The 26,722-nt window shown below is 40.9% G+C and overlaps 1 protein-coding gene across 1 annotated transcript in view; it reads right to left on the minus strand.

Annotated features, from left to right (window-relative positions):
* Positions 1 to 26,722, minus strand: part of DCHS2 (dachsous cadherin-related 2) — an 89,109-nt gene that overhangs the window by 40,458 nt on the left and 21,929 nt on the right. Inside the window, 2 exon segments of the mRNA XM_048941932.1 lie at positions 13,200 to 13,431; positions 20,722 to 20,913. Of these exon segments, the coding sequence (XP_048797889.1) occupies positions 13,200 to 13,431; positions 20,722 to 20,913 (424 nt within the window).

Raw genomic sequence — 26,722 nt, forward strand, 5'->3', positions numbered from 1 at the left:
AGCATTCCAGTCATGCGTCCTGTCCCACCACAGCCCTGCAACCGTACACAGATCTCCAGCTCATCCCATTTATTTACCAAGCTACATGCATTGGCATACAGGCACTTAAGGGAAGCAGCAAGTGCAGTTACCTATAGAGGGACACAAGAAGATTGTAGGTGAGGTAACAGCAACACGACCTTTTCTGCGGAGTCCTCGCACAATCCTATGGGAATACTCAAAGGTTTTTCCCCGCAATCTCCAACAGTGGCAACATCCCTCAGCCCTATTCTGTCACATTTAACTCCCCTCCCTTCCCCCTTCAGATCTAGTTTGAAGCCTCAGTAATCAATCCAGAGAGTTTGCTCCCCTGAACACTCGTGTCGCACTTGCTCAGTTGGAGTCCATCAGGAGCCCACATATGTGGTCTCTCAAAGGCCTGCCTAAGATCAAAATACCCAAAGCCTCGATCAAGACACCGCACCTCAGCCATTTACTCAACATATTCTCTATCTTCCTGGGTCCCGGCTACGCATCAGGACAGAGGAGAACACTACCTGCACCCCTGATCCCTTCAACATCATTCCAAGAGATGCAAAGTGCTTTTTAACATTCTTCAGTTTCATCACTGCAGCATCCCAGGACCCAGTCTGAATGACAACATAAGGATAGTAGTTTTCCAGCTTAATGAGCTGCGGTAGAAACCTTCCCAATGTCTCTAACTTGCGCCCCAGGAAGACAGCACACCTCTCTGGAGAGATTATCTGGGTGGCAAACAGGAGCCTCAGGGCTCCCAGTAAGGAGTCCCCAATTACTAAGACTCTCCACCCTTTTTTTGGTGGTTCTGGTATTGACACAGTGCCCTGACTAGCCCCATTTCCTTTGCCTGACACTTCCTGTATTCTCAACGTGCTTATCAGGGCACGGGTTTCAACTGTTTTCCAGACCCTCACTCCTATCCAGCCTGAGAGCCTCAAATCTATTACTCAGGGACACTGCAGGGGACTCTGCAGGGGTTGGGGAGATTGGGGAATACTCTGAGTACTGGGGGCAGACACCTCCTTCTGCTTCGAGCAGAGGTGAGGGTCCAACTCTTTTCCTCTCATGAGTTGTCTAGCCCTTTGTCCAGCAGGTGAGCAGCTGGATTGGCTGCTTCTACTTGCAGGGACTTAGGAGGAGGCTTTATGTCTGCAGTGGGAGTAGATTGACACCTCTTCCTATCCGTTTCCCTCAGAGATTCCCTGGAGCCCCTCAGGCTGCTGATTTCTTGCTGCAGCCTGGCCATCTGCTCGAAGCTCCTTGAACATGGCACACCTGCAGCCATGACAGCCCTCTCCTCCCTCAGGACACAGGGGGACAGATTACAGAGCTCCTCACAGGCAGTAGACTGGATGTAGTCCAAGATGTATGTGAAGAGTAGAAAAACTTCTATGGACAAGCATCATGCTGAAATCTATTCTTTAAAAGCAATAAATAGTGCGTCAGAACACCCCCTAGCCAAGAACAGAAAAAAACCTGCTTCCCTCCTGGAGCACCGACTGTTTCATGGAACAGAAATACTTCAGACATTAAGCTATATGATGACTCCATTTACTGGGAAGGAAGATGTAGAAGCTAGCAGTACTGGACCATATTTTCTATTTCTGCATTACTGCACTTGCCTTGAAGATTTTACCTCTGGTCATTCCTCACTGGGTAGGAGAGTGTGCTGGAATCAATTCTGGCTCATGAGGGTATGCAAATTGTTACAATTCAACGTGCTACAGTGAGTGCAAGTATGATAAAGGGTGAACTTGTGACTGGACCTGCATCAAAGTGCTAAGGCACTTCCAACACTGTTCTGTACACAACAAAAGGTGAAATGAAGCAAACGTTTGCCCAGAATGTGCAAACGCACTAGTGAAAGACAGGACTCTGTGTCACCTGCTGTTCTCTGGTAACAGCATAATTCCTTATGGCTTCAGTTTTGCTACTCTTGTTTTTTGCTGAAATGCAATCTACGTGCCAAATGGTTTGCTGCTAAGTGCTATTTCGCAAGGGTTAAACTTAAGAGCTATGTATAATGGTTCTTCTGAAGTAAAATCATGATCTTCTCTATGATCGTATGTTCAGTCTTAATATAACAGCAAAATAGACCAGCAAAGTATACTCAATAATCAAAATGTTCATTCTGTATAGAAATATCCCAACAGGTTTTCCACTGCCTCTAGCTGACCACTTTAAAAACATACCTGATTTTCTTCAAGGTCTTCAAGTAAACAAAAGAAAAACTGCTCTGCATTTACAGCCATTACTAGGGAAACAGAACATTTGTTACTAGTTAAGAACTGCAAAGCAAAGGGGTAAATCAGGACACACTGATTTCAGTAACAAAGTCTGGATCAGATAGAAAAATGTACTCATTTAACTAGCTTCTATTTTTTCTCATTGTTGATGGAATAGAAAAGTGAATTCAGCGCACAGGAAGAGGAATAAAGCCAACAAACACCAACATTTTCTGAGATTGTGGAACTGGATTCCCTAACAATTGTAGATGATGTTAGTATTCCTTTAGCAAATATCCTAGGATGGGACATGGACTGAAACAACTCAGACAGTAAGCAGATGGCAAAAAGGTATGCTAGTTCACTACCCCAGTTCACCTCCAAAGCTGGTCTCTAAACCTGCAGTTAACACCATGTAGGTCAGTGCAGACCCACTGATCTATTGGGAGCATGTCTGACCCAGTGCAGCACATTAACTTCTCAATGCAGACATTCATACAGCTCTGCTTTTTTATGTGTTGCAAAGAAATATGTGAGAAAATTTGCCTTGGAGGGGCACACAGAGTCAGGTGACAGACTTTGCATTCACATTAAAAACAGCACTGTCCTAGGGAGAACCAGAGTGTCTGACAGCTCCATTTAATGCTCAGATTGCAGTTTTAGCAATTCATCTGTATTTAAGATGCACCTGTTTTGTTTTGGTGGTTTTTTTTTTTGTGAAGCTGAATTTTTGATGGTAACCACATCAACATTCTGCAAAATTCTGCACTGTTTGAAGAGCTAGTTTATCAACTGTTCTTAACATGAGCCAGCAGTGAGCTCTGGCAGCTCGAAAGGCAAATGGGATCCTGGGCTCCATCAGGAGAGGGGTGGTCAGTAGGGACAGGGAGGTGATTGTCCCTCTCTACTCGGCTCTTGTGAGGCCCCATCTGGAGTACTGTGTCCAGGTGTGGAGCCCTCAGTACAAGAAAGACATTGAGATTTTGGAAAGGGTCCAGAGGAGGGCGACTAAGATGATCAGGGGGCTGGAGCACCTCCCCTATGAGGACAGGCTGAGGGAGTTGGGCTTGTTCAGCCTGGAGAAGAGAAGGCTGTGGGGTGACCTCACTGCAGCCTATCAATACCTGAAGGGAACCTACACCCAGGAGGGGAGTAAACTCTTCAAAAGGGCTGACAATAGCAGGACTAGGGGAAATGGATCCAAGTTGAAGGAGGGAAGATTTAGGTTAGATGTTAGGGGGAAGTTCTTTACAAGGAGAGTAGTTAGGCCCTGGAACGGGCTGCCCAGGGAGGTTGTGGATGCCCCGTCCTTGGACGTGTTTAAGGCCAGGTTGGACAGGGTCCTGGGCAACCTGATCTAAATGTGTATGTTTGGTGGCCCTGCCAGGCAGGGGGGTTGGAACTACATGATCCTTGGGGTCCCTTCCAACCCGGGTGATTCTGTGATTCTGTGAACTGTTAATGGAAAGGGAAGAATTAATGAGGAACTATGGTGCTATTTACTGTCTACCCACATAATGTGCTCAGCTTCAGCTTATAAAAATTACTTGTAAGAGCTTAATCTTCATGACATAAACAGTGGTTGGGATTTCAGTGAATACTGGTTATCTGCAATATAAGGAACTGGTACTTGGATATTTATAACAGCCTCTGTAAACGTCCTCAGGTCCCAATCAATCCTAAAGCAGTGCTCACCAATCCCATGTAAAACTCCAAACAAAATTTACAACTCTTAAAAAAACCACTTCCAATGATTTCAAGAAGCTTAGAGTTCAACAAAGGCAAATTTTTTAGAGTGCTGGCTCCACCAATTTATGCTTTTTTTTTACAAGAAAAGTTTGTCTTGGCTTTTCAAATACGATGGAGAGATTCTTGACCCTTTTCTCCCCATGTTAAATTTCAACATAAAAAAAAAAAAAACAGCTCAAATTTCCAATTGCTGCACCTTCTTCAAATCAAACAGCTCCTTGGACATTTCCCTTCATACTGCCTTATTCTGTTAATCTAACATAATGGTAACTCAGAACCTAACACCAGTTCTCTTTGCGTGCAAACATATAAGACTAGGCTTGAGTTTAAAAACAAAGAAATGGTTAAAAACAGCATTTAACAGTGAAGTGGGCTGGACTCTTTCCAGACCAGCTGTTGCTTTCCAAGAGAAAGGTCGACCCTTCCCCACACCCCTTGCAGCTCCAGCGCTGCCATCTCACTGCATTTTCAGCTGCCCAGCTGACTGAAGTTTTCCAAAAACATCTTAATGGAAGACCTCTGCAATCCAGCTGCCAGCTTGAAGATTCAAAGCCAGCAAATACACAACTTGTTGAAAAAGCTCCACAGCCAGAGTAACCAAAGGTGGTATTTCCTTGAAGGCACTGCACAAAAAAAATATGCATTTCCAGCACAGGCACTAACTAAAGCATGATAAGCACAATAAGAGATATTTGATGTTCTTGTATTGAGAGCACTGCAGAACAATCCAGATGCTTATCTTAATCCTCTAAAACAGAATTTCTGCTACACACATTCCTTACTATGTTCACTTTAACAGCCTAGCAGGGCAGGCATTTAGTCAAGCCTATTTGTTCTTTGTGTGAATTGGCACTCTTTTCTTTAAGTTAACTGAGAACCCAAAGGAGAGCCTTCACTTTTCTGCAGAAACCAACTGCAAGGCCCCAGGACTGTCACCTCCCTGAAAACTAAGCAGGACAGACACAGGACAGGGGCAGTGGGGTGCCAACCCTGTCCATCTGAGCTCCTGCTGAGAAAGGCAAGGTGCCAGGCCAGTACCTTGTTCTGCTGAAATGGAAGAGAATGCAATAACAGAACATGTCTCCACTGCCAGCAATAGCTGGTGGTTTCTTACTTCACACTTCTTGCTTGAGAACTATACAATCTCTATTAAAGAAACGTGCTGATTGCCTGCATTTAACTGTACTAGCCTCACGTTATTCCTCTCTTACAAAATCTGAGGTTTGAGTGCAGTTTTTCTCTTCTTCATTTTTCCTGCTGCCAGCCCTCACCAGCTGCCTCACACAGATGAAGAGCTGTGGCAGAGCAGCACCAGGGCAGCTCATTCCCAGTTGGTCTCATCTGGTGGATTTCTGAGATCTGACAATCAGTGAATTACAAGAAAGGAAGGTGGGTTAGAATTTTCTTTTTGGAAATACTTTGCACTGTGTCATGCACAATGAGTCTCCACATATCACCACTATTGCACTGTTGAACTTTGGGCATGTAGCTTGCAGGGATTTTTCTCTTTGTACATGATTGATTCTACACAAATTTTATCTGTATGCTTCAGGACACGTATGCTTCTTTTTCCTTTACTACTCAATAGATGAGAACTCAGTGATAAAGGTCACTGTTCATGGATTATTCAGTTGAGATCTCTACTTGTTCCTTTGTGTCCTAACATGAATAATATTCTTCAAAACTGAAAACTTACTGAGCTAATCCAATGTCTCACATGTATTCCTTTAATTTGCAGCGCTGTGAATATGATATCAATTTCATGTGAAAGATTAGAAAAACAGTAGTGGAAGAAACATCAGTTAAAAGACGTGGTCTCAAAACGTTCCAGAATAAAAACACTCCTAATTTTGCACGTTATTTATAAGAACTTCTTCATATGTTTAGCAAATGGTACTTTATGCTGTAAGAAAATGCCAGAAGTAGTTTAAAAATAAACTATTTTTTTCCTACAATACTGTAGGAAAACATCATTAATCACCATAAAAACAGCCTTGCTTTCTTTAAAAAGGATGCTTTCTTAATTTACTTTGATGCCTATTACAATCTGCTACATATTAAACATTCAATAAAACACACAGTTGAGAAAAGTTAGATATTTTCTTTCCCAAAAAGAGAAATTTTGATATTTTAGTTTTTATTGTCAACCTATATTGTAATAAAAACAAACAAGACTGTTTCAGGCAAAATGAAAATCTCCCAAGATGCAACTGTCGAATAACAGCATTTCCATTTTCTTCAATAAAACAGAACTTGTCAACATTCTGAACTGGAATTAATCTATTCTGTGCTCTAAACCAAATAAAGAAGGTTATTTAAACTCAGTCTGACATTAAATTGAATTTACATATGGTGCTGCAGTAGAGTACTGGAAGTAGTACAGGACTGAACTGCATGCTGCCAAACCAAGCCAAATGTACCAGTGGAAGAACCATGTTGCAGAAGTTTTTTCTTAACCTCTCCTTTCTCTTAACCTTTTTGCTTTCATTACTAGGCGCTGTTAAAGATTTAAGATATTGGACTTAAATCTGCTTTCTGGATGACTAAAGTAGAAATTGCTACACTCTTAAACCTCTATGTTCTTCAGCTGTCTTCTTCCTTTATTTCTATCCAATGGATTAAGCCCCTGGATTGCCCCACATCTCTTCCAGGACAGCTTCCATTCCATACATCTCTTCCATTTCAACCTCTGTTCTAGACATCTAATATAGTAAAGATTCACAGAAACAAGAGCCTAAATGTCTTAAACTGTTAAAAGAAAGAGAAAAGCTAAGTTAAATGATTATACTACTGGGATGTCAACTATGTGAACTCTACCTTCTATAAATCCTTTTTATTCTATATCTTCAAATGAACACAAACCCACGGCTATTGACCTTTATGACTTCACTTCTCATACACAATGACTAGCCAGTTGTTCTAGACTGTTATTTTAAAAAATAGACAGTTTATCTGAAGAACAACATGATGAAACCACATTGACTATTATTATTTTTGTTCATTTGAAGCAGCTTCTTTGAACCAGGATGATAATGAGATGATAACCATATTTATCCAGCTTTCAAGAAGGTTATCACTAAGATCAATGGAAAAATTATGCCCGTGGGTGAAAGAAAATATTAACACTTGCAACATAATCAATGTTTGTAAATTTAATTTAACTTAAGTACTGTGTAGGTTTTCTGCCACACTTGTGATCATATCCTGTGACTTACAATTTTAATTACTTACTCAGCCACAAATATAAACACCTTGTCTTTCAGCTTATTAGGTAACAACAGGGAAAACAAACAAGCATAATTCAGATATTTTCTTAGCCAAGAATGCTGTTTAACTTGCTCTGACAATCAGTTCACAAGTGGTGTTCATAGACCACTTACAGATCAGCTACCTAGAAAAGGAAATAAATGAAGCCAAGATGTTCTTTACAACACCACAAGAAATAAATGATAATAATTCATGATCTAGCGAAGGAACCAGTCAGCAGTTCTTCAGCCACACATTTTTCTAGCTATCCATTTCTTAAAATGTTTTATTTTCCTGTGGACAGTCTATTATCAACCAAGTGAAAAATACTGCTTCAATTTTTTCTCAAAAGAAAACACAATACATTATTTACAAGAATACAAAAGCGTGTCACAAACAATAAATACAGAATCCAGTAAAAAAAAATAAATGCTGTTACTAAAATATGCTATTGTGCATATGCATACTAAAATATGCTATTACTGAATTAGAATTCAAAGAACCTTTTAACCAAACACCTGTCTGACCAATAAAAAGCTCCTCCTTCCCTCTTCCACTGAATTATACGGCATCCACATCACGGTGCTCGAAACGAAAGATGGAACCCCTCCAAACAGCTTGGATGTGGCCTGACCTCAACCTCTATGAACCAAAAGTGTCACTGATAAATACAGCAAGTGGTTAACCAGCTAGTGCGATGCCAGTCTTGTGAACACAGTTCACTATGCAAACCAAAAGACTTTCCTGATAGGCTTATATAATTGCTTTAACAAAGTGACAGCCATAAATCAGCCATTGAAGAGGTTACAGTTTTTATTTTATTAATTTACCCATCTCTCTTCTAAAAATGAAAAGGGATTTGTGGAAAAAAGTGAATCTTTAGTGAGTATTCTAATGCAGCACTCCAACAGCTTCATCTTGCACATGATTTTCATGTATCATAGTGTAATGTGACAAACTGTTCACTAGTAATTAATTTACATCTCATAACACTGAAAATACCTTTGTCTATTTATACAGGCAACACTCAGGGCTATAATCAACAAAGTAACTCAAAGATGAATGCACTGACTTTAACTTCCCATTTTTAAATGCTCTACTAGTGAGAAAAGCTAGCTGCTTAAGAATAAAACTTAACAGAAAGGTAAGTCCATGGAATACTCCAGCACCATTGCTGTGCCTCCTTTTAGGTCCTATAACACTAAAAGGAAAACAAATAAAACAATAGTGTTGTGTTCAGCTGATAGGTTTGGCAATCAGAGTGCTGAAAAACTGCTGTTCCAGTAATATTCGGACAACATCTGCCATCTACATAAGTAGATAATCTAAAGATGCTCACATAATCTTGTATGCAACCTCTGTAAGTGTACAGAGAAAGTTTACAAGGACAAAAACTAGAAAAAATCAACATCCTAAGAAGTGAGGAGGAATAACTGAAAACTCTACACCACAACGAGCCATTTAGTCATTCTGAACATCAAACAGCTTTTGCAGCTATTTAACCCACAAAGACTGCAAAAACTCCTGAGTAGCAAATTGGCAATTTTTAGGTTCATTCTGTCTACGTATTGCCAACAGTCTAAAATAATAAGCACTGTTGTAGGTACACTAGCAAGAACATAAATAGAAAACATGAAATCACACATGCCACTAGTATTAATAAGTGAAAACAAAACACAGTGTGTATGGGAACTATTGAGTCACAGCCTGAACATCTGATTGATCATCTGAGGTGGGCCATGAGTCAGCCAGAGGAGCACAGGTGAAGGCAATTTAGACCTATTTAAGAGCTACCAGTGGGGAAGGATCTCATCTGGAGATCCCTCCTTCTCGTGTTTTGTGGTGAGCCCAACTAAGGGTAAGCCTTCCATTTATTCTCTTTTGTTATCATAATCTACTTTGCCTAACTCTCTTGTTTATTTTGTGATTGTAACATTTTAATATCCGTTGATTATATGCAGTCTGACCTCTTGAATTACCCAGGAGATCTGATTAAGTGCAATCAGATTCTGCCAATGATTTATGGGCTGCTTTTGCTAGTCTTTACTAGTGAGGCTTATGTCAGCCTCCAAGGTATTCAGCTCTTGGGAATCCGCAGTCACCCCAGAAATACAAATTGATCTTGTCCCTTGGTGACTTGAGGGCATTAGAGTGCACCAGTGCTTTATATTTCTGTGGTTCTGATGTGCCAGGCCATCTAATCCACACAGCCCAGTACGCTCTATTATCCCTTTCTCCTCCCTGGCTGGGCTCAGGCCCCTCTATGACAGGTTACCTCTGTCATTCTTAAGGCTTTTGCCATGTCCAGAAGCAACTATAGCAATCACCTTTATGGAGAAGTTCACCATGGTGCTTGATCTGTCTTGTAATTTTTTCATTCCGTGCTTGAAGTGAGGAGTGGGTTGTTTGTGCCACTTCTTCATATCTTCTCCATAGTCACGTAGGTAATGCCAAAGGCAATATGTGTCATAGTCTTACTGTTGTCACTTGCTCAAGCAGAAGGACATCTTCCTCTTTTAATAGCTGAGATGTCGGATAATGCAGACTGGGAGGGAACCGATAGGCTGTTTTGGGAATCCTGGTCCCCATCAGGTGTATCTGATGCTGCCATGGATTCATTGGTTCCATCAGCAAAAAGCGCAGTAGACAGTTTGTCTATTATGTCTTTTTGATTGCTCTCCATTTTGTCCAGTTCTTCAGTCACTTTTGCAGTACCTAAAACAAGCTCGCAGAGGGCTTGAATGTAACTCAAAGTCTTGAAGTTTATTGATCAGTTCATTTATAAAAGGTATTCTTTCCCTTCTGCCACACATTGCTGCTATGTGCTGGCATGCCTTTCTGGTGCAGTCTTTGTGAATGTACACCACATGTTTGGTGTACACCTGACTTTCTCAGGATCACGCTCTTAGTGTGGATTGTCAGGAATGAATGTGTGGTCATGTAGCATTTCCACCACAGCGTACTCTCTCAAATAATGGATGCCTTTTTCTGTGTCAGCCCATTTCTTTCTATCAGTCATCGGATCATCTTTGAAGGGATACTTTTCTTTTATGGCTAACAGCATCCACTTCCAGAGAGTGAAGGCCTCATCCTGGCACGTACTTATACCTCTGCCAATGGCTGAGTCCCTGGCAATGTTACTCAGTTGGAGAGCTTCTCTATCTAGCGTCACACTGTTGGCCACATTGTCCCAGTATCAAAGTAATCAGGTGACAGTAGGCTCGTTTGAGCCTACAGACCTCAAATTTCATTCATTTTCAGAGTTCGAGTGGTAATGGTGATATCTTGCTCACCTCCTACTCTTCCAGGACTCGCTGTTACCCTCCTAGGCATTGGTGACTGATCTTATTGGGGGTCTCAGCACTCCCTCTGGATCCCTTAGAGCTCAGAGCCACTCCTCTGGACCTCTTCCCTCCTCTTCTCTTACAGTATCCGCTTCCTCTACTTTCTCCTCCTCTTCCTTCTGTTCTACTTGAGTCAACTTTCATTTTACTTTCCATCCCTATAAGCATTAGCCAGGCCCCAAATCATTTGTGCCTCCTCAGACCTGCCTGAGCCACAACATCCCTGTCTCAAATATCTCTCAGGATCTTGCAGGTGTTTAGGAGTAAAGTTCCATGACACCAAGGATGTCCATCTCTCTAAAGTCTCTCCCAGGACCCTCCACACTCTCTGCCACTCAGTATTCTCTGGTTTTGGGGAAGGCTTCTTCAAAATATGATAAATACAAATACTCAGTGAAATAATTAAAATAATGAACAGTATATTCAGGGAGATCAACGTGAACAGATGAGCATTCAAAAACATAAAAGATTCAAGGCAGAGACTGGGAGCCTGCTTAAATCTGTTTTTGCCTGCATTCTCCACCAAGCACATCACCAGTTTATGGGTTGATTTGGCCTGGTTCTATGACTAGTGAGGCAGAGGGACCTGTGGGTCTGCACCTCTGGAAATGGGAAAATAAAGGGAAAGAGAGACGGGTCCCAAAAATAACAGTGGCAACAATCTGAGGAGAAATAAACTAATTTGCTAAATAAGATATCAGAATGCAAGACAACACGCTATAATACAATACAATAGAATATAATTAGAATTGCAGCTAATAAATCAAATATAATGAGAGAGTATCCGAAAATTGAAGGCCTTACACTAATGCTCAGGCAAGACGTGCAGTTGGGTTGAGCAGCAGGGAGGAGAGCCTGGTCTCATGAGCTTGCCAGGGCCTTTATCCCTCCTCTGAACACAAAGTCCCTTGGGGTATGTAGTTTTTCTTTTCCAGACAGGTTCCCAGAACTGGAGCATTAACCCTTTAACTCCCAGTGCGCTACATGATGTTATGATGTGGAATACCAATAACCAAAAATCATAAACCCATGACAGATTCCAAGCTTTACAATGTTGGGAACAGCGTTTCTAACCTAAATGTGTTTGTCATCATGAAATGTCAGTAATGATCTCGCATTACTTCACCTGAACTTGGTCTGCCTTTGATCAAACACTATGATAGATCTGCAAGGTAATGGCATCTTCCATGGTCTTCTTGATTAAGAATGACATTGGTCCTACACAAAGTGCCAAAAGTGAAAAGAAAAAAAAAAGCTTAAAAAGTCCCAATCTGAGGAAGAACCCTTTATAGAAGGAAGAACTTCAGCACAGCCAGTTCTTCTAGCACAATCAACACAGGCTCTCTGACGAGAGGCAATACGACAACTCTGAAGTCTTAAAAATATATATATAAAATAATCCCCTGTGCCAACATCATCAGGAAGCAAAACTGTTGATCAGGATACATCCAGTATGTGAGCAGTATGCAAGGGCAAGTTCCCAGTACAGTGGGAGCTGCAGCTTGGTTAGCTACTCTCTGAAAGATCCATGGGCCTTCATGGATATGTGGCTCATGTTCATTCCAGCTGATACTGATAATTACTGTAGGATTAGAAAGCAGGCTACACAGGCTGCTTTATGACCATTGGAAAAGCAAATCAATCCGCCAGATTCAAACTGGCATAGAAAAAATTAATCTAGATTTGTTTTTGCCAAAATTGCTTTCTTGCTTTCACTGTCACAGCTTCATTGAACTTCTTCCTGGAAACCAGAAGGGGGAAGGGTCACACCAGAAAAAAAAAAAAAAAAAGGCAGAAGAAGACACTTCTGTAGATAATCATCAAGTTATGCAGGGAGTCAGATGAATATTTTAAGACTGCAAGAAGAATGGGAGACATTCTGTAGCACAATGCATGGAAAGATTAGGACAGAAATGGAGAGATGAAATGAAAGAAGAAACATTTTGAGAGGGTTTTGATTGCTTTTCAAATACATATCTAAAAATTTGAGGAATTGAGAGTGGGGCTGGTCTCTTCTCTCAGGTGACAGGACGAGGGGAAATGGCCTCAAGTTGCACCAAGGCAGTTCAGGTTGGATATCAGGAAAACCTCTACAGAAAAGGCTGTAAGGCACTGAAACAGGCTCCCCAGGGAGTTGGTTGAGTCACCATCCCTGAATACGTTTAAAAATCATGTGGATGTGGTGCTCAGGGATATGATCTAGCAGAGGATTGTTAGAGTCAGGGTAATGTGGCTAGGTTGCGGTTAGACTTGATCTTTTCCAACCTGAGCGATTCTATGATTCTATGAATTCAAGTATTATTGTAAAAAGTCATTATTTCTTATAACAATGAGTGGGTTTCTGTCTGGAAACACTGAAAGGACATAACTGCTTGTTCTATACTGTAGTTTCCTGTTCTCCTGTTTATTCCAGTGAATGCAAAAGCTTCATGTTGAACCTAAATCCCCCATCCTCTGATGGAGAACTTAAGTTTCAGCTGTATTACGTGATTCCAGGTGGGGGGGAAAAAAAAAAAAAAAAAAAAAAAAAACCAAGACAAACAAAAAACAGCCAAACCAACTTTCAAGGAAAAGATACAAAAGTATAATTATAGTCCTTCTGAATTATACACAGTACCTGTAGTGGGGTCCACTGTGAAAAGAGAAGAAAATTCTCCTGGGACCAGCTCATATGTGACAGCTCCATATATGCCTGAATCTCTGTCTCTGGCAACAACATTGATGATCTCTGTTCCTGGTTCTGTGTGACTGCTGATGCTTGTCACGTAGATGGTTTGTTCAAAAACAGGCTCGTTATCATTAATATCTTCTATCTCAATGCGAACAAAAGCTTGGGCACTCAGCCCACCCTGTTAGACAAATCAGAAAAATATTTCAGTATCATAAATGTACACAATAGAATGACACATCTAGCTTCAGCAGATCAGTAAAGAACACACTGCAACACTACTGAGCAGTGAAAATGTCTACTAAAAACAACAAAAGGTATGTGCAGCCCAAAATATTACACTAGGCCAGCTACATGCTCAGGACAGCTCCAGCATGCTCGCTAACAATACACTCAGAAGTTCAACTTCTTGCAACTGCAAAGTCTGCTGGTGATTTCATGTGGAAATCATCTTATGCATCATCTATTCCTTCAGAGCCGAAAGTCAGGGTTTAATAGCTTTTTTTTCTATCTATGAAACTTTCAGATTTAAAAGCATGACCACTGCAACAATGCACGCAAGACTTTTTTGGTGTTGATTAGAAAAACCATGTTGGGAGCAGACCAATGCTGGACAGCCAAAGTCCTACCTGCCACACTCCCGCCTGAAGAATTACGTAGGCATAAAGGACTGGACACACATGCACCTTGCACACACTATTTACACTACAGCGATGCACAGATGGAGGAAGGATCCTGCATGCTACAAAGTCAGGCTGGGAGCACGGTGCTCGGATGTGTTATGGCACCTACCAAAACCGCTGACACAGATGGCATGCTGGTGAGTACAAATGACAAGCTATGCTGAGCAAGTCCAAACTTCATTTTGCTGTCACAGTAGCGGTGATATTTAAAAATAAATACATTGCATGTCTCCACAACCTAATCCTACGTGTTAGATACTGTATGGGAACTGTTGAATCATAGCCTCAACCTCTGATTGATCACCTGAGTCAGCCATGGGAGCCAGGGAGCTCAGGTGAAGGCTCCCTGAAATTCAGTTGTGTGGCCAGAAGGGGGGGAGCCTGGCTTCACCTCTCCTGGACCCCATTTAAGGGCTGACTGCCACTGGGGAAGGATCTCTCTCTGGAGGTTGCTCCTCTTGGAGTTTTTCCTCTGAGCCCAGGATATGGGTAAGCTTTTCCATTCATTTCAGGTTATCCCTTTCTAATGTGATAATCTTTCTAGCTATATGCTTTCTAAAGACCAGCCTAACTTCTCTGTACACTTGTTGATTCTACCTCTGTACACTTTTAAACCTAATCATCACAGAGACCATCCAGTAATTCTGACTGGATGTTACTTTATGCTTGCACTATGTGCCAAACTTTTTGGGAATTTGCTTTTTATCTCCACAGGATCAGACTTAAGCCTGAGGGAGAAATACTGCTATCATTCTCCCTAGATTGTCATTTTCACTGTGGAGCGAGCGCTTCTCCAGTGCTGTGATCTCCATGAGAAGAAACCCCCGCACAAAAAGGAAACCTCACGCTCTGTTAAAAGCCCACTACCAGACAATTCCTTGGGACTGTGGCTCCACAGCTTTCAGGTACTTAATGACAGGAATCACAAACCTTTATAAAGGAAACAGGGCAAGGAAGAAGTGAGGTCAAGAACAAAAAGCATCTAAAAAGATGCAACTGCAATAAATGAGTTACACTGCTTCTTCCAAGTCTCAATATTACTAAACAGACATGAAACAATGGCCTCTTCAGCCAATTTAAATCTATCATAAAGGGCTGTATGAAGACTAAAATCTTTAGAAATCGATTCACTCTAGCTATATGGGGGAAGCAAATTGGAAACCTATTACTTAATCTCTCAGAAAACACACCAAATTTTATGGTGGATTCAGGCACAGCTCTTCTTGAAGCAGCAGTATAATCCTTCGCACGAGGCAAAAGCAATGTTAACCTGGTTATGGCCCAGTTCTTACTCTGCAAATGAAATTTTGTAAGTAACATCCTGACTGAGAAGGAGCAAAGTGCTTCTTCTAACTTCTGGATGTACTTCATAGACTCAAAAGCAAACACAAAGTATGTATTCTGAAATATGAAGGTTGATTTAAACAAGTATTTTGTTGACAGAAAATAACATTTGTCAAAACAAACAGAAAGCCACAGTTGTTCATTTTTAAACTGTTTCTCAAGCATGCAAGTATTTTAACTATTGCTTCAAGCAGCAAAAGCTCACAATTATATCTGCTTCTTCGTCAGAATCCTGTGATTTCTGTGACCCACAGAATAAAGATGGGGCATAAGAAGTTTTCACCAAGGCAAAATAACTACGAGTAATATTTTCTGTTCTTGGATAGGATCAAATTTGTCAGAAAATAGAAAGCTGCCAGTACCCCTCTTCATGCTGTTTCCAATAAACAAATAACTGTGCTGCCTTGGAGGTTCTTTAGCTTCGTAAGTAGAAATGGTGCTGTTTTGAATAGCCGTGTTTCTTCTCATTGACTCTGTAAAACACTTAAGAATCTGTCAGGATTTCCACTACAGCCTCCAATGCTTTTGTCAGTGAACAATACTGCTGAATTTTTGTTCCCAGCTCAGCTGTGACACACAGGATCTCTGACATGAAAATAATCTTTTCTTTTTTAAACTTAAAAGATGGTATGTCACCATCCAGTCACAGTGCTGTCAAGATGGAGAGACAGTGCCAATTATTTTAAAAGCATTAGCACCTTTAGAAGCTTTGCCTGCGAGTGTTGAGTGCTCATCTCCGTGTTTAATTGCTTCAGTGCAAAAGACAGTGAAATCTGCACAGGCAGCACGGCCTACTAAAAAAAAAGGACAAAATAGGAAATATTTATTCATGTGCAAAGACAGTGGAACAGAAGAAACTGTACTTTCAACATTCTTAGAAGTCCTTCAGAATCTAAGTATATTCGAACTGACCTAAACTGACCTAACTGGCATTTGGCCTTGTTGAACCTCATCCCATTGGCTTCAGCCCAGCCATCCAGCCTGTCCAGATCCCTCTGTAGGGCCTCACTACCCCCAGGCAGATCCACACTTCCAGCCAACTTGGTGCATCCGCAAACTTACTAAGGGTGCACTCAATGCAGGTGAAGTGTTTAATGAAACACTGTTTGGGTACCACCCCCTCATACCCCTCCCCCCCCCAAAAAAGAGCTGTAACATAAAATTTGGTAATGGCATACTTGATGTTGATAGGAAATTTCATTACCTGCTATAAGTCAAAATTTAAAGAGTTCAGGACACACTCTGAATTTGCTCTTATAAATAAATAAATGTAGCATTGCCCACCAGCCTGAAGCCTTAACTTCCTACCTTCTTTTAATAATAAAATTTCCACTCACAATTTCATGACGAATTGGAAATCCTGAGGGTTCTTTTTTTGTAGCTTTGTTATTATTTTTAAAGAAAAACATATATTATGTCATGGTTTTGTGATTTTTGGTCAGTATTCCACATCATAACATCCAGCCCATAAACCATTGACATATGAAATATGCTAAATTTACTAAATGTTAATATTTTAAAATAGTAAACATTAATTAAAAAAACCTCTCACTGTTTGGGTGTGCTGTTTACTTCCTTGTCCCTTGGTACATTAAAGCTTCTATTGCACACAACAGACCTTGAAGACATTACGTGCAATTACACACCAAATATGTGGTGTAGAAAGAAAACCCTGGCACAGTACTGCAGTCAGCACTGTAAGGCAGCTTCAACAAAGTGTTCTGTGACACCAAGGTCAGTCTTTGCACAACACACGAAGCTCAGTCTCTCTGTAACTTTTCAAAGATGTGCACTTTGCTTATGCGTTCTTGATGCATTTAAGCTGAATTTTGAGAAATGTTTCATAGCAAGGAGTAAATGACAACACCCATTCACGTAAGGCCACACAAAATCCTGAGTAAACACAGTAGGTAACCACCCTGAGTATGCAGTACAGATGTGATGGTAATCGCCTTGTGCCTAATTGAGCAGATTCACTTGTGTATGCAATTAGATCTGAGTACTGATCTACTTTAAAGAACTGTACTTAAAAAACTTATTTTACTTTCTACAAGCAAATCTGATTTTGAAGATGAAGAAAAGATGGAAAGACGAACAACTCAGAAACCTAGAAACTAGAAAATACACCCAATGTGTTCTTATCTTACTACTGATTAACCACAGATGAAAAGAAGCATTCTCATTTCTTTTACATGGAATGCGAGATGTTCAAGTTTTTCAGCTGCTGCATAATCACTGTAGAAGGTTCAACACACCACTCACAGCCTGCTTTGCTCCCTGTCACCCAAGTACCACACATATCCTGCAACCCACACAATTAGGAGCTCTTAGCTGCTGCATCAGTGTCTGCTGCCAACTTGCAGAGGGAGGGCACACAAGAAGCAGCCCCATTTAGCTGATGGGCGCATGAAGCACCAAAGGCTAGCAGGAGCCATGGGGATCCATCTGAAATTAGATCAATTCAAGCTCATACTGATGCATGCAGATCTACTGCTGTGAGGATGCAGTCGAGCACCAAGAAGGGAAAGAGCATCCTTCCTGTCTTCTGCAGGTTTTGAAACTGCTTGCCACAGTGATGAAGAGATGGCAGACTGGTATGTGCACCATATCAGCTAGAGAGATGCTTATTGCTGGAGTTGGCCATCCCTGATGGAACCTGTGCAAATGTGGATAATCAGGTCTTCCTCAGTTACTGGGGAAAACTGCAAGGAAAAAAGTTTCCTGTATAACAATAAATTCATGTTAAGATTGAGTACACAGAAGGAGTAATGGAACATCAATATGCATATGTAACAGTTTTGAGATTCCAGTGCAAGTAGGGAAAACACAGTGTAGGGTCCACTTCAGTCATGTTTCAAAAGCAAACAAAAAAACAAGCATAAGTAGCTTAGCATATGTAACTTGCATATGTTCAAAAAGAAAAATTAGTAATCCGAATAATTGCTCCCCCATATCGACTTTGTCCTCCACACCACACTTGAAAACACAAATACTTTTACTAGAATCCCCATTTTCTCCCTATTTTCCTTTTCTGAGACTTGGCTTTCCACTGTAAGTTTGATCTAAACCTCTCAAACATTTGTGAAGGTTTCCCAAGCAAAGCCACTTGATCAGAGTTTTTGTTTGTTTGTTTTGGGAGGGTGAGGAGAAAAGCAGTGGAATGTTAATATCAACATAAGATTTTTTTTTTAACTGAAAGTTCAAAGCTCCCCAAAATGCCTGCTGGACTTTCCGATGTGCTACGAGTGCCTGACACAGCTGTTTGCAGCTGGGGCTGGCAGTGCAGGTTGGCTGGGAGCAGGGACAGGCAGCACTGATGCGCTGATCAGGGGACTGCAACCCTTACTACAGGAGCAGTCTTACTGTCTGACACAACCAAAAAGACCCGAAAGGTCTCTCACTCTCACAGCAGAGTACCAAGGACATATGTGAAGTAAGTGGCTTTGGGACCAGAACAAGTGCTGCTGAAAAAGCTAGCGCTAGCACTATGACTCACCTTGTCCCCTTACAAGTCAGGGCAAAACTCCCACAAGGTCTCACAGGATGTTTATTTAACACCAGTTAAACAGAATCTGTTTTACACCTGCCTCTTCAGGGGCTCCCACATGCAATTTCAGTTCTTCCATCGCTGCTTGTAAATAGCACATAAAAGAGATGACAAGCTCCAAAAGCGTGTAACAGAGTAGGCACTAACAGGTAAAAGAATCTGATAGCTATTCTGTAAGTTAAGCTGTGTACCACCTGGAAAATATTTTCCTCCTTTCTACTTAACTTTTATTTTCTTTCCCCTTCATCTCTCCCTCCCCTTTGTAATCACTGATGCCTCACCCTTCTCTGACTTGGCTGTATGCACTTCTCCCCTGGTCAATGCATCTGCTTCAAACTGCACGCCTAACAAGTTTAATCCACCACCATCAGCAGCAGAATGCCAGGAAACAAAATCTGCCACTGTAGCTCTGCTGCAGAGGTGGTGGTGGCTCAGCACGTGCTCAGATAACACTGGATGTTTTGAAAAGCAAATGCTGATTTTAGGTGATTTGAACTGGCTGTGTCAGGTGTTAAATTTTAGGAGTGCAATTAGTGGTAGCTAGAAAGTGTGGGGTTCCCATTAAACAATCACATCCCACCTGCCAAAAGCAATCTGAAATTGCACCCCTTACCCAGTACTGAAATTCTGAAAAATCCAAGGTCTCCAAATGAATACAGATTACAGATCAGTCTTAAAAAATGTAATAATCTTACAGTTTCAGCGCATTGCCTGCTTTTCTATAACCAGAGCAACAATTTAATAAAAAAAGCATCCATCATTTTCATGTAAACCTACTTTCTTTCTACATGTTCAGAATAACCTTCTGGGTCAGACCAAAAACACACGTGAGAAAGCTGTCAGACTTTCAGTGCTGCTGTTCAGCTCTCCCATAGACCTGATGTATAAGATTAATTTTGATATTCCATTTGTATTATGTTTATTATTCAGCTGCAAAACATGTGAGGCCTTGCACAAAATCAGTATTGGATCCATGAGAGAAAAATGAAGTGATAAGCTAGAGCAAATTATATAATATTCTGACATTACACAGTGTATTATTGACTGCTTTATTCAAGGTTTTATTCAAGTTTATACATATGTACACTACCAAATATCACCTAGAAAGGAATTCAAGACAGAAATCAGAAATTTCAGAGAAATTCCAAAATGAGCACATAAACTTCTGCTGGAAAAAAAAATAGGCGCTGTCCCAACAAAAAGAATTCTCTATTTTCAACCTATTTCTAGTCTGAAGAAACGGCCTTCTTCATAATGCTTTTTGTTACCGTGAATAGTTTTCTGACAATTCTTTGACTGCCATTGTTTACCTTGCTTTGGTTCTCACTGTCTGTGGCCTCAAAGGCCACAGAACATGCTGGAACTAAAAGACAGAGGTGCTCCATGAATGTGCTTAATGTAGCTAATGTGCTCCAGCTGCAAAGGGCCATCAGTTTAACAGAGCTGGACTAGAGGTAGCTTTCTGAAAAAACAGACCAATTTCTTAATCTCCATTGCTCGCCAGTCCATTTCTCACCAGGAAAATCATTGGCACACACTATTGCCATGAAGCTCTGGCACAAGTTGCTGGCTCATCACTGCTGAAGTCACCTTGAATGCAAAAAACAGAGGTAACCTGGAGTCCACCAACCTCAAAAGGAGAATCAGCAGGAACTAACACATCCTAGAAATGATTTAAAGTAACTCGTGTGGGAGTAACTGTGGATTTGACAGTGAATTGTATCAGTTTGGGTCAAATTTACATTCTGTGAACTATCATTCCGTCTTCTGTAGGGGTAACATAATGTATTCAAAACCATACTACTTTCATTTACACCTTTCCCCTGCAATAGTGTACAGCACATCCAAATTTGCAAATGCAGTCACAAACCTGGCAGGACAGAAGGACAAAACTTACCCCATCTGTAGCTTTTACTAATAGATCGTAAGTAGTTTGATCTCCTTCTCTGTCAATGTCTTGAGAGACACAGATTTGACCAGTATGTGGATCGATTTGGAAAGCTTTGGATTTTTCGTAATAATGGAATCCATCATAAAGAAAATACTCAACTTCACCAAACTTGTCAGCATCTGCATCTGTTGCCGTGACCTGCAGGGAAACAACAGGAGCAATGAAGTGAACAGGAACAACAGGAAGTGAAACTACTACTCAATCTCTAAAATTCAGACACTTTAAATATGCCCCTTGTATCATGAAAGCAAGTGAAGAAAATGTGGATTCAGCCAATGAATACAAGGACACCTTGAGCTATCTGTGTGCATTTTACAAGACAGCAACTTGGATACTGACTGTAATTCTTGCAACAAGTGCAGAGCGATTGCAACCTGTTTGTAACATCCTCATTCATTTACTGGTAATTATCTCAATCACATGAACACCCTGCAACTGGAAAAGCTATGCACGTTAAGCCACATCAGTAGGCTGTAACTTCAGCCTCTTTCCCCTTCATGTTTTTACCAGCCCTACAGAAACTACATTGCAACACATTAGGGAGGTGGGATGCAGGACATCCTTACCGAACATATTTTTCTGGAAGATTCCCCACATCCTAATTCAGTACATGTTAAAATAGCCTGTATTTATAGTGCATTAATTTGCCCCACTTGAAAATATACTTGGTGGATTTCTCCTCATTTGGCTTCATTTTCTTCTACTCCTCTGAAGAAAAATCCTATTTTCCCCCTGCCTATCTGTGCAAGTACAACACCTGAAGAACTTAACAGGGCTTTAGAGACGTTATTATTACCAGGCCTGAGAGTGAAACTTGGGCAAGTTGACCAAGAAGTGCAAGAGTGTCTGCCCACCCCAACCCATTGAACACCTGGCACGACTTTAAACGTACCTCTGTCAGAAGCCAGTAAGACATGCCAGCAGCTATTCCTAGCAATAAGTTTGTTGGGTTGATTTTTTGTTGTTGTTTTTTTTTTCCTGTGTCAAATTAATGTTAAAAGAAAAAAAAAAAAGAAAGAAATAGTAGCTTAAGCATGCCCTCGGTGCTCAGCCACTCTGATGCTATGGAGCAGTAACACTTGGTTCTTAGGAAATGATTAGTTCAACTTACTTATTGCGCCTAAAATCTAATGCCAGTGCTGAAAGGTTCCATGTAAATGATGCTACTTGTGTCTGCAACTGAGTGTGGGTGAGTAACTACAGGTGTGCAAAGGGCATTGCTGGAAGTGCAGCCCATGTAGCCCATGACAAGTTCAGTAACTTGCTTTCCTTCTGTTAAACTCTGCAGTTCTTAGATTTTAGCAGTACATGTGAAAGAATCAGGAGTGATGAATTTAAATCAAAACACTTCAGCTCAAAGCATTGCAGATTTGAAGGTCTAATTGTGGTCACCTGCAGTAACATTGATTGCGTATGACTCAGGCAGCAGAATTAAGTGGCATTTATAAAAATACAATCTTACACTCTGTCCAAATCCTCAGAATCCATTCAAATTCCACCCACCTAATAGTATTTTTTTTTTAAGTCACTCTGCAGATGTGCCCACAGAACCTTTGATCTGAAGAGAAACAAATCTGGAATTAGAAACGAAAGAATTTACAGTAACACAGTAGAGATTGACGGCACTGAAACACCTGGGGTCTGGGGAGCAATTAGCTGTTACCAGTGTAGCATCATTTCAAAGGAACCCAGTGAAAAAATTCAAGCAGGTTTAAGTTTTTCAATGCAGCTGAAGAATCCACACATTTTTGAATTGGAAGCACGCGGTGGTCATGAGGCAGGGTGTAACAGGTGCTCCAGGCAGTAACTAGGTGCACCACTACCATTCCTACAGGGCATTACAGCAGCAAAGTGCTCAGGAGCTGTGAGTTACAGCAGTCCAAATGAGAGGAAATTAAGGCAGCAGCAAGAATTTTCACAGTGCATTGATCAGGAGCGTTCTGTTGGCAATAGCACAGAGGTGATAGAGCTGAAGGGATTTATGGGCTGTAAGGATGGGGGAGGCAACCAGCATGGAGCTGTAACTTCAGATCCCTGACGGTCAGGCTGAATATGATAGTGGGAGAAAAGGAAGCAGGGGAGGATGAAGCTCGGGGCCCCTTCATATTCCCTAGCTAAATACATTTTCAGTGTGCTAAACTGAAGATGCGTGTAGTTAAGGAATGTAGATTGGGAATATGGAAATGCAGGACGAAGCATTTCCCACACAACACTTTTAAAAGCCAACCACAGCCACGGCACGGATAGCTGCTGGCTGCTCTTCTCCAGTCAGTCATGCTTTCTGTAATCTACATACTTCACTCCATTTGCGGACTGTTTAGTCTGCAAATCTGTCAAAGGGGAAAAAAGAAGTTTCTTTTGCCACTACCAAGGTGGGAAAAAGTTTCTTTTGCCACTACCAATAAAGAAATAAATGGTTAGAAGGCAGACATCCTCTGAAGAGGAGGGAAAGGGAGACCTAGAGAAATGCTGCAGCGAACAATCAAACAGCTGATCAGTCGATGCGATGCTCAGACAGACTAGCACATGGGTGGAATAAATGGTGGGAACCAGTAGGTGCTAAAGCATGTAAGATAAACAAAGAAAAATCATCTGTTTCTTTATATGACCAGCTAAGAGACAGTATTGGAAGAGCAGAAATGACCTATTTCCATATTTGCCTATGGAAAGAAGCACTGATATCAGAGGAAAAAATAGAGGGAAGCACTGTGTGCTTCAATAGCATCAACCTCATGTAAATGTACACTTCAATCCTTCCATAGGTGTGGAAGTCTGAACGAATGAAAAATGCTGGCAATGTGTTCAAGCAGATGGGAACAGAAACATCTTTTTTCATTATTACACTAAAGAAGGAGAGATTTTACAGCTAACAGAAAGCAAATACTTAGCAGAACCTGAGCTGGTTCCCCTCCCTTCATTGTGACAATAACAACTCACCACACTAAGGAATCTGCCTCCACATCTTAAGGGCATGAAATGGTGTCATCAATACATGAGTAACAAGATTACAGAGAATTATACCTGCTCCAAAAGTCCAGATTACTTTGAGCGCTATTTGATTTTGAGAGAAAAGTCACCACTTTCATTTTTCATCTCATTTCCACTGCTTTAACATTCTCAAATATATATTTAACTGTTTCAATGGTTTAACAAAAAAGGTCCCTGCCTTTGATTTAGATATCTTCACTTTCTTTCCTGCAGCGTTATCTCCTGTTTAATATCAACTGAACTTATTTTGAAAAGAAGAGCAGATATCTTAAGTTGTGTGCAAAATGGGAGAAATGACTTCTGTATGCCAAATTACACCACAGAATGCAATCTGATTACCTCAGCTGCGCAGACCAAAAACTCGGGGCACATATTCAGTATTCCAGCATACTCATCCAAATGTAAGATGGATCCAGACATAGGGAAACTACCAGGAATGTGAAAGGAAGTAATTCAACTATACAGCTATGCTGCTGGTGAGTAGTATTAATAGTCCTGTTCTACAGATATCCAGGGTCACCAACCAGAACTCCTACATTCTTCTGATGAAAGGACATCAGATGTGTTCGCTGTGATGGAGCAATGCCCAATGTCTGCCCCTTGCCCAGCTAATACTGCAGTACAACCCAAAAACCACCAGGATGACAGACCACCAGCATTTTGTAAGCATTCACCACACTACAATTCCAAAGTATGCTTTCAGTGAAATGAGGCTGCAGAAATAAAGATTATTTACTAATAATTGTTCTTCTTTAGTAGTCCTTCAGACATAATCATACCTGTGAGATTAGCACATGAGCTGCCAGAAACATCCTCTGGAGGTCCGTAATCTTCCACCACAAAGAGCATTCAGCTCCTCTGGCCAGTTGGCTAATTGGATGTCTTTAATCCAGTGCTCTTACTTACAGGCCCTATAATTAGTGATCTTTATCTCTTAGCTACCTGAGGCAGTGTGGGTGCTAATGCCAACATTAAGCCCAAGAAGAGTTTTAACAAATACTTATTTTTTTTTATTATCTGTTTCAACATGTTTGATCACCGCACACCCCTCCCCTCCCTCCTCCCCCCAGAATGGCAGGCTTAACTTACAGATACAAGAATAAAGCATCCTATCTACTTGCTTAAGTTCTAAAGGCATGAACCTTGACTTTAAGAAGAGGAACTGTCAGCCTGTCCTCAAACAACAACGTGCAGCGTGATCAGTTGTCAATACACAGTAAGCAGTAGTGCTGCTAATGCCTACTTACTACATGTTAGTGTGGTGGTTAGAAAACATATTTTGGGATTATGAAGCATAGGATCCAGCACCAAGGCCATCTGCTAACAGGTCAAGCATCTGCTTGGTCTGTTTGGTCTAGACAACCCTCCTCACTGTGCAAACACAGCCTGGATTTCTATCATTTATTTATACTGCCATATATGCTAGAAGAACAGAAGTGAAAAGACAGCATATTTTGATGAAGGAAAACCAGTTGTCACTGCAAGTAGCAGATATTACCAGGACTAAAACCTTATTTAATTGAAGACAACTCCTACTGTTCAGTTAAAAAAGCAACTCAGCCCATTCATACTCAGATGCCATGCTGCAGTTTTACATTGTATAGCCTGCTAAACCTTTGCTATGCACAGTTCAGAGCATAAGTATAAATCCATTTTTCATTAACTTTGGCAAGTTTAGAGCTCCAAGTTTAAGAACTACTGTCAAGCAACGGCAGAGCACAAGTTTCCCTCCTCTGTGCTAATTGAGCAAACCAAGGAGCTATGAATAATATCTTTAATAATCTGCAATATGTCACCAAGAAATATTTTGTACAGACCACATTTTGATGATCTCATACCGGACCACATTTTAATTTCTGGGGGTGGGATTTATTTTAACATTACATTTAACAGGATGGTTTGGAAAGAAGAACTAATTGAAAAGAACTATCTTCTTGTTTGAGATGTTCTTCCCATTACAGTTCCATCCTGTGAATGATAATTTGGTTTATTTTGTAGGTAACATGTATTATTACATTAATTAAAATTAATAATAATTCATTTTTTCATCTTAAATCAATTAACATAATTACTGTACTTACAAAGCTGCCATGTGGCAGTCTAGCTTATTGAGCCTAAATGGCCAAAGTACATATCCTGAATGCAGAGCAGGTGTGTGACCTTAAGGCAGAACACTGGTGATAAAATGATCTTTAGACTTTGCTGGTATCTGTAACGGAGAAATTGGAGGAGGATGCTACAAAGGAGTGAAAGAAGAACAGCAGATGTGGATAAGCAGCCCTTTCCACTCCTTCCTCTGGGACACCCAGGTCTGCCTTCAGCAGGTGGCCCAGTGGAAGCCAGTCATTGAAGCTTCTTGTTGCAACAGTAGATTTCAGCTCAGCTTGATTCAGCTGACCCCACGGCACAAGATGGAGAGTGGCAGGAAGTAGATTGAAAACTCTTCCAGCAATAGCACGGCCTTAGCACAGGCTGAAATACCATGGTTATATATGTTTTCCAAACCCTCAAACTGAGCTGCTAATTCCTGCCTACAAACCACAGTGCTCAACAAACACTCCTGGTGAGGCTGATACAACTACTCATGAAGCCACCTTGTGAACAAGATCACTAAGAACAGAGCTTAACTTCTCCACTAAAAGATACGTAAAATGAAATAAGGGTCCTTGGGATGTATTTGCACTTAGTCAGAGTAGTTAAAAAATTCTGTGCTTAGTTCCACTCTCACTTGGAAGGATCAGTGAGTAAAAATGTCTCAAATTGATTTTGCTGTCAGAGAAGAAGGCTTTGTTATTGCACCTTTATAGTCAATAAACACCAAGTGCAGACTGCCTATATCACCACTTAAAAATTGCTGCATTTGTTAGGTGAATGTGATAGCTTAGCATAGAAGCAAGGGTAGCATGGCAGACACACAGGAGAAGCCAACCTCAATGTATCATTTCTGAACAACAACAAC

The sequence above is a fragment of the Lagopus muta genome, chromosome 4, assembly GCF_023343835.1.
Source record: "Lagopus muta isolate bLagMut1 chromosome 4, bLagMut1 primary, whole genome shotgun sequence".
NCBI classification, from domain to species: domain Eukaryota; kingdom Metazoa; phylum Chordata; class Aves; order Galliformes; family Phasianidae; genus Lagopus; species Lagopus muta.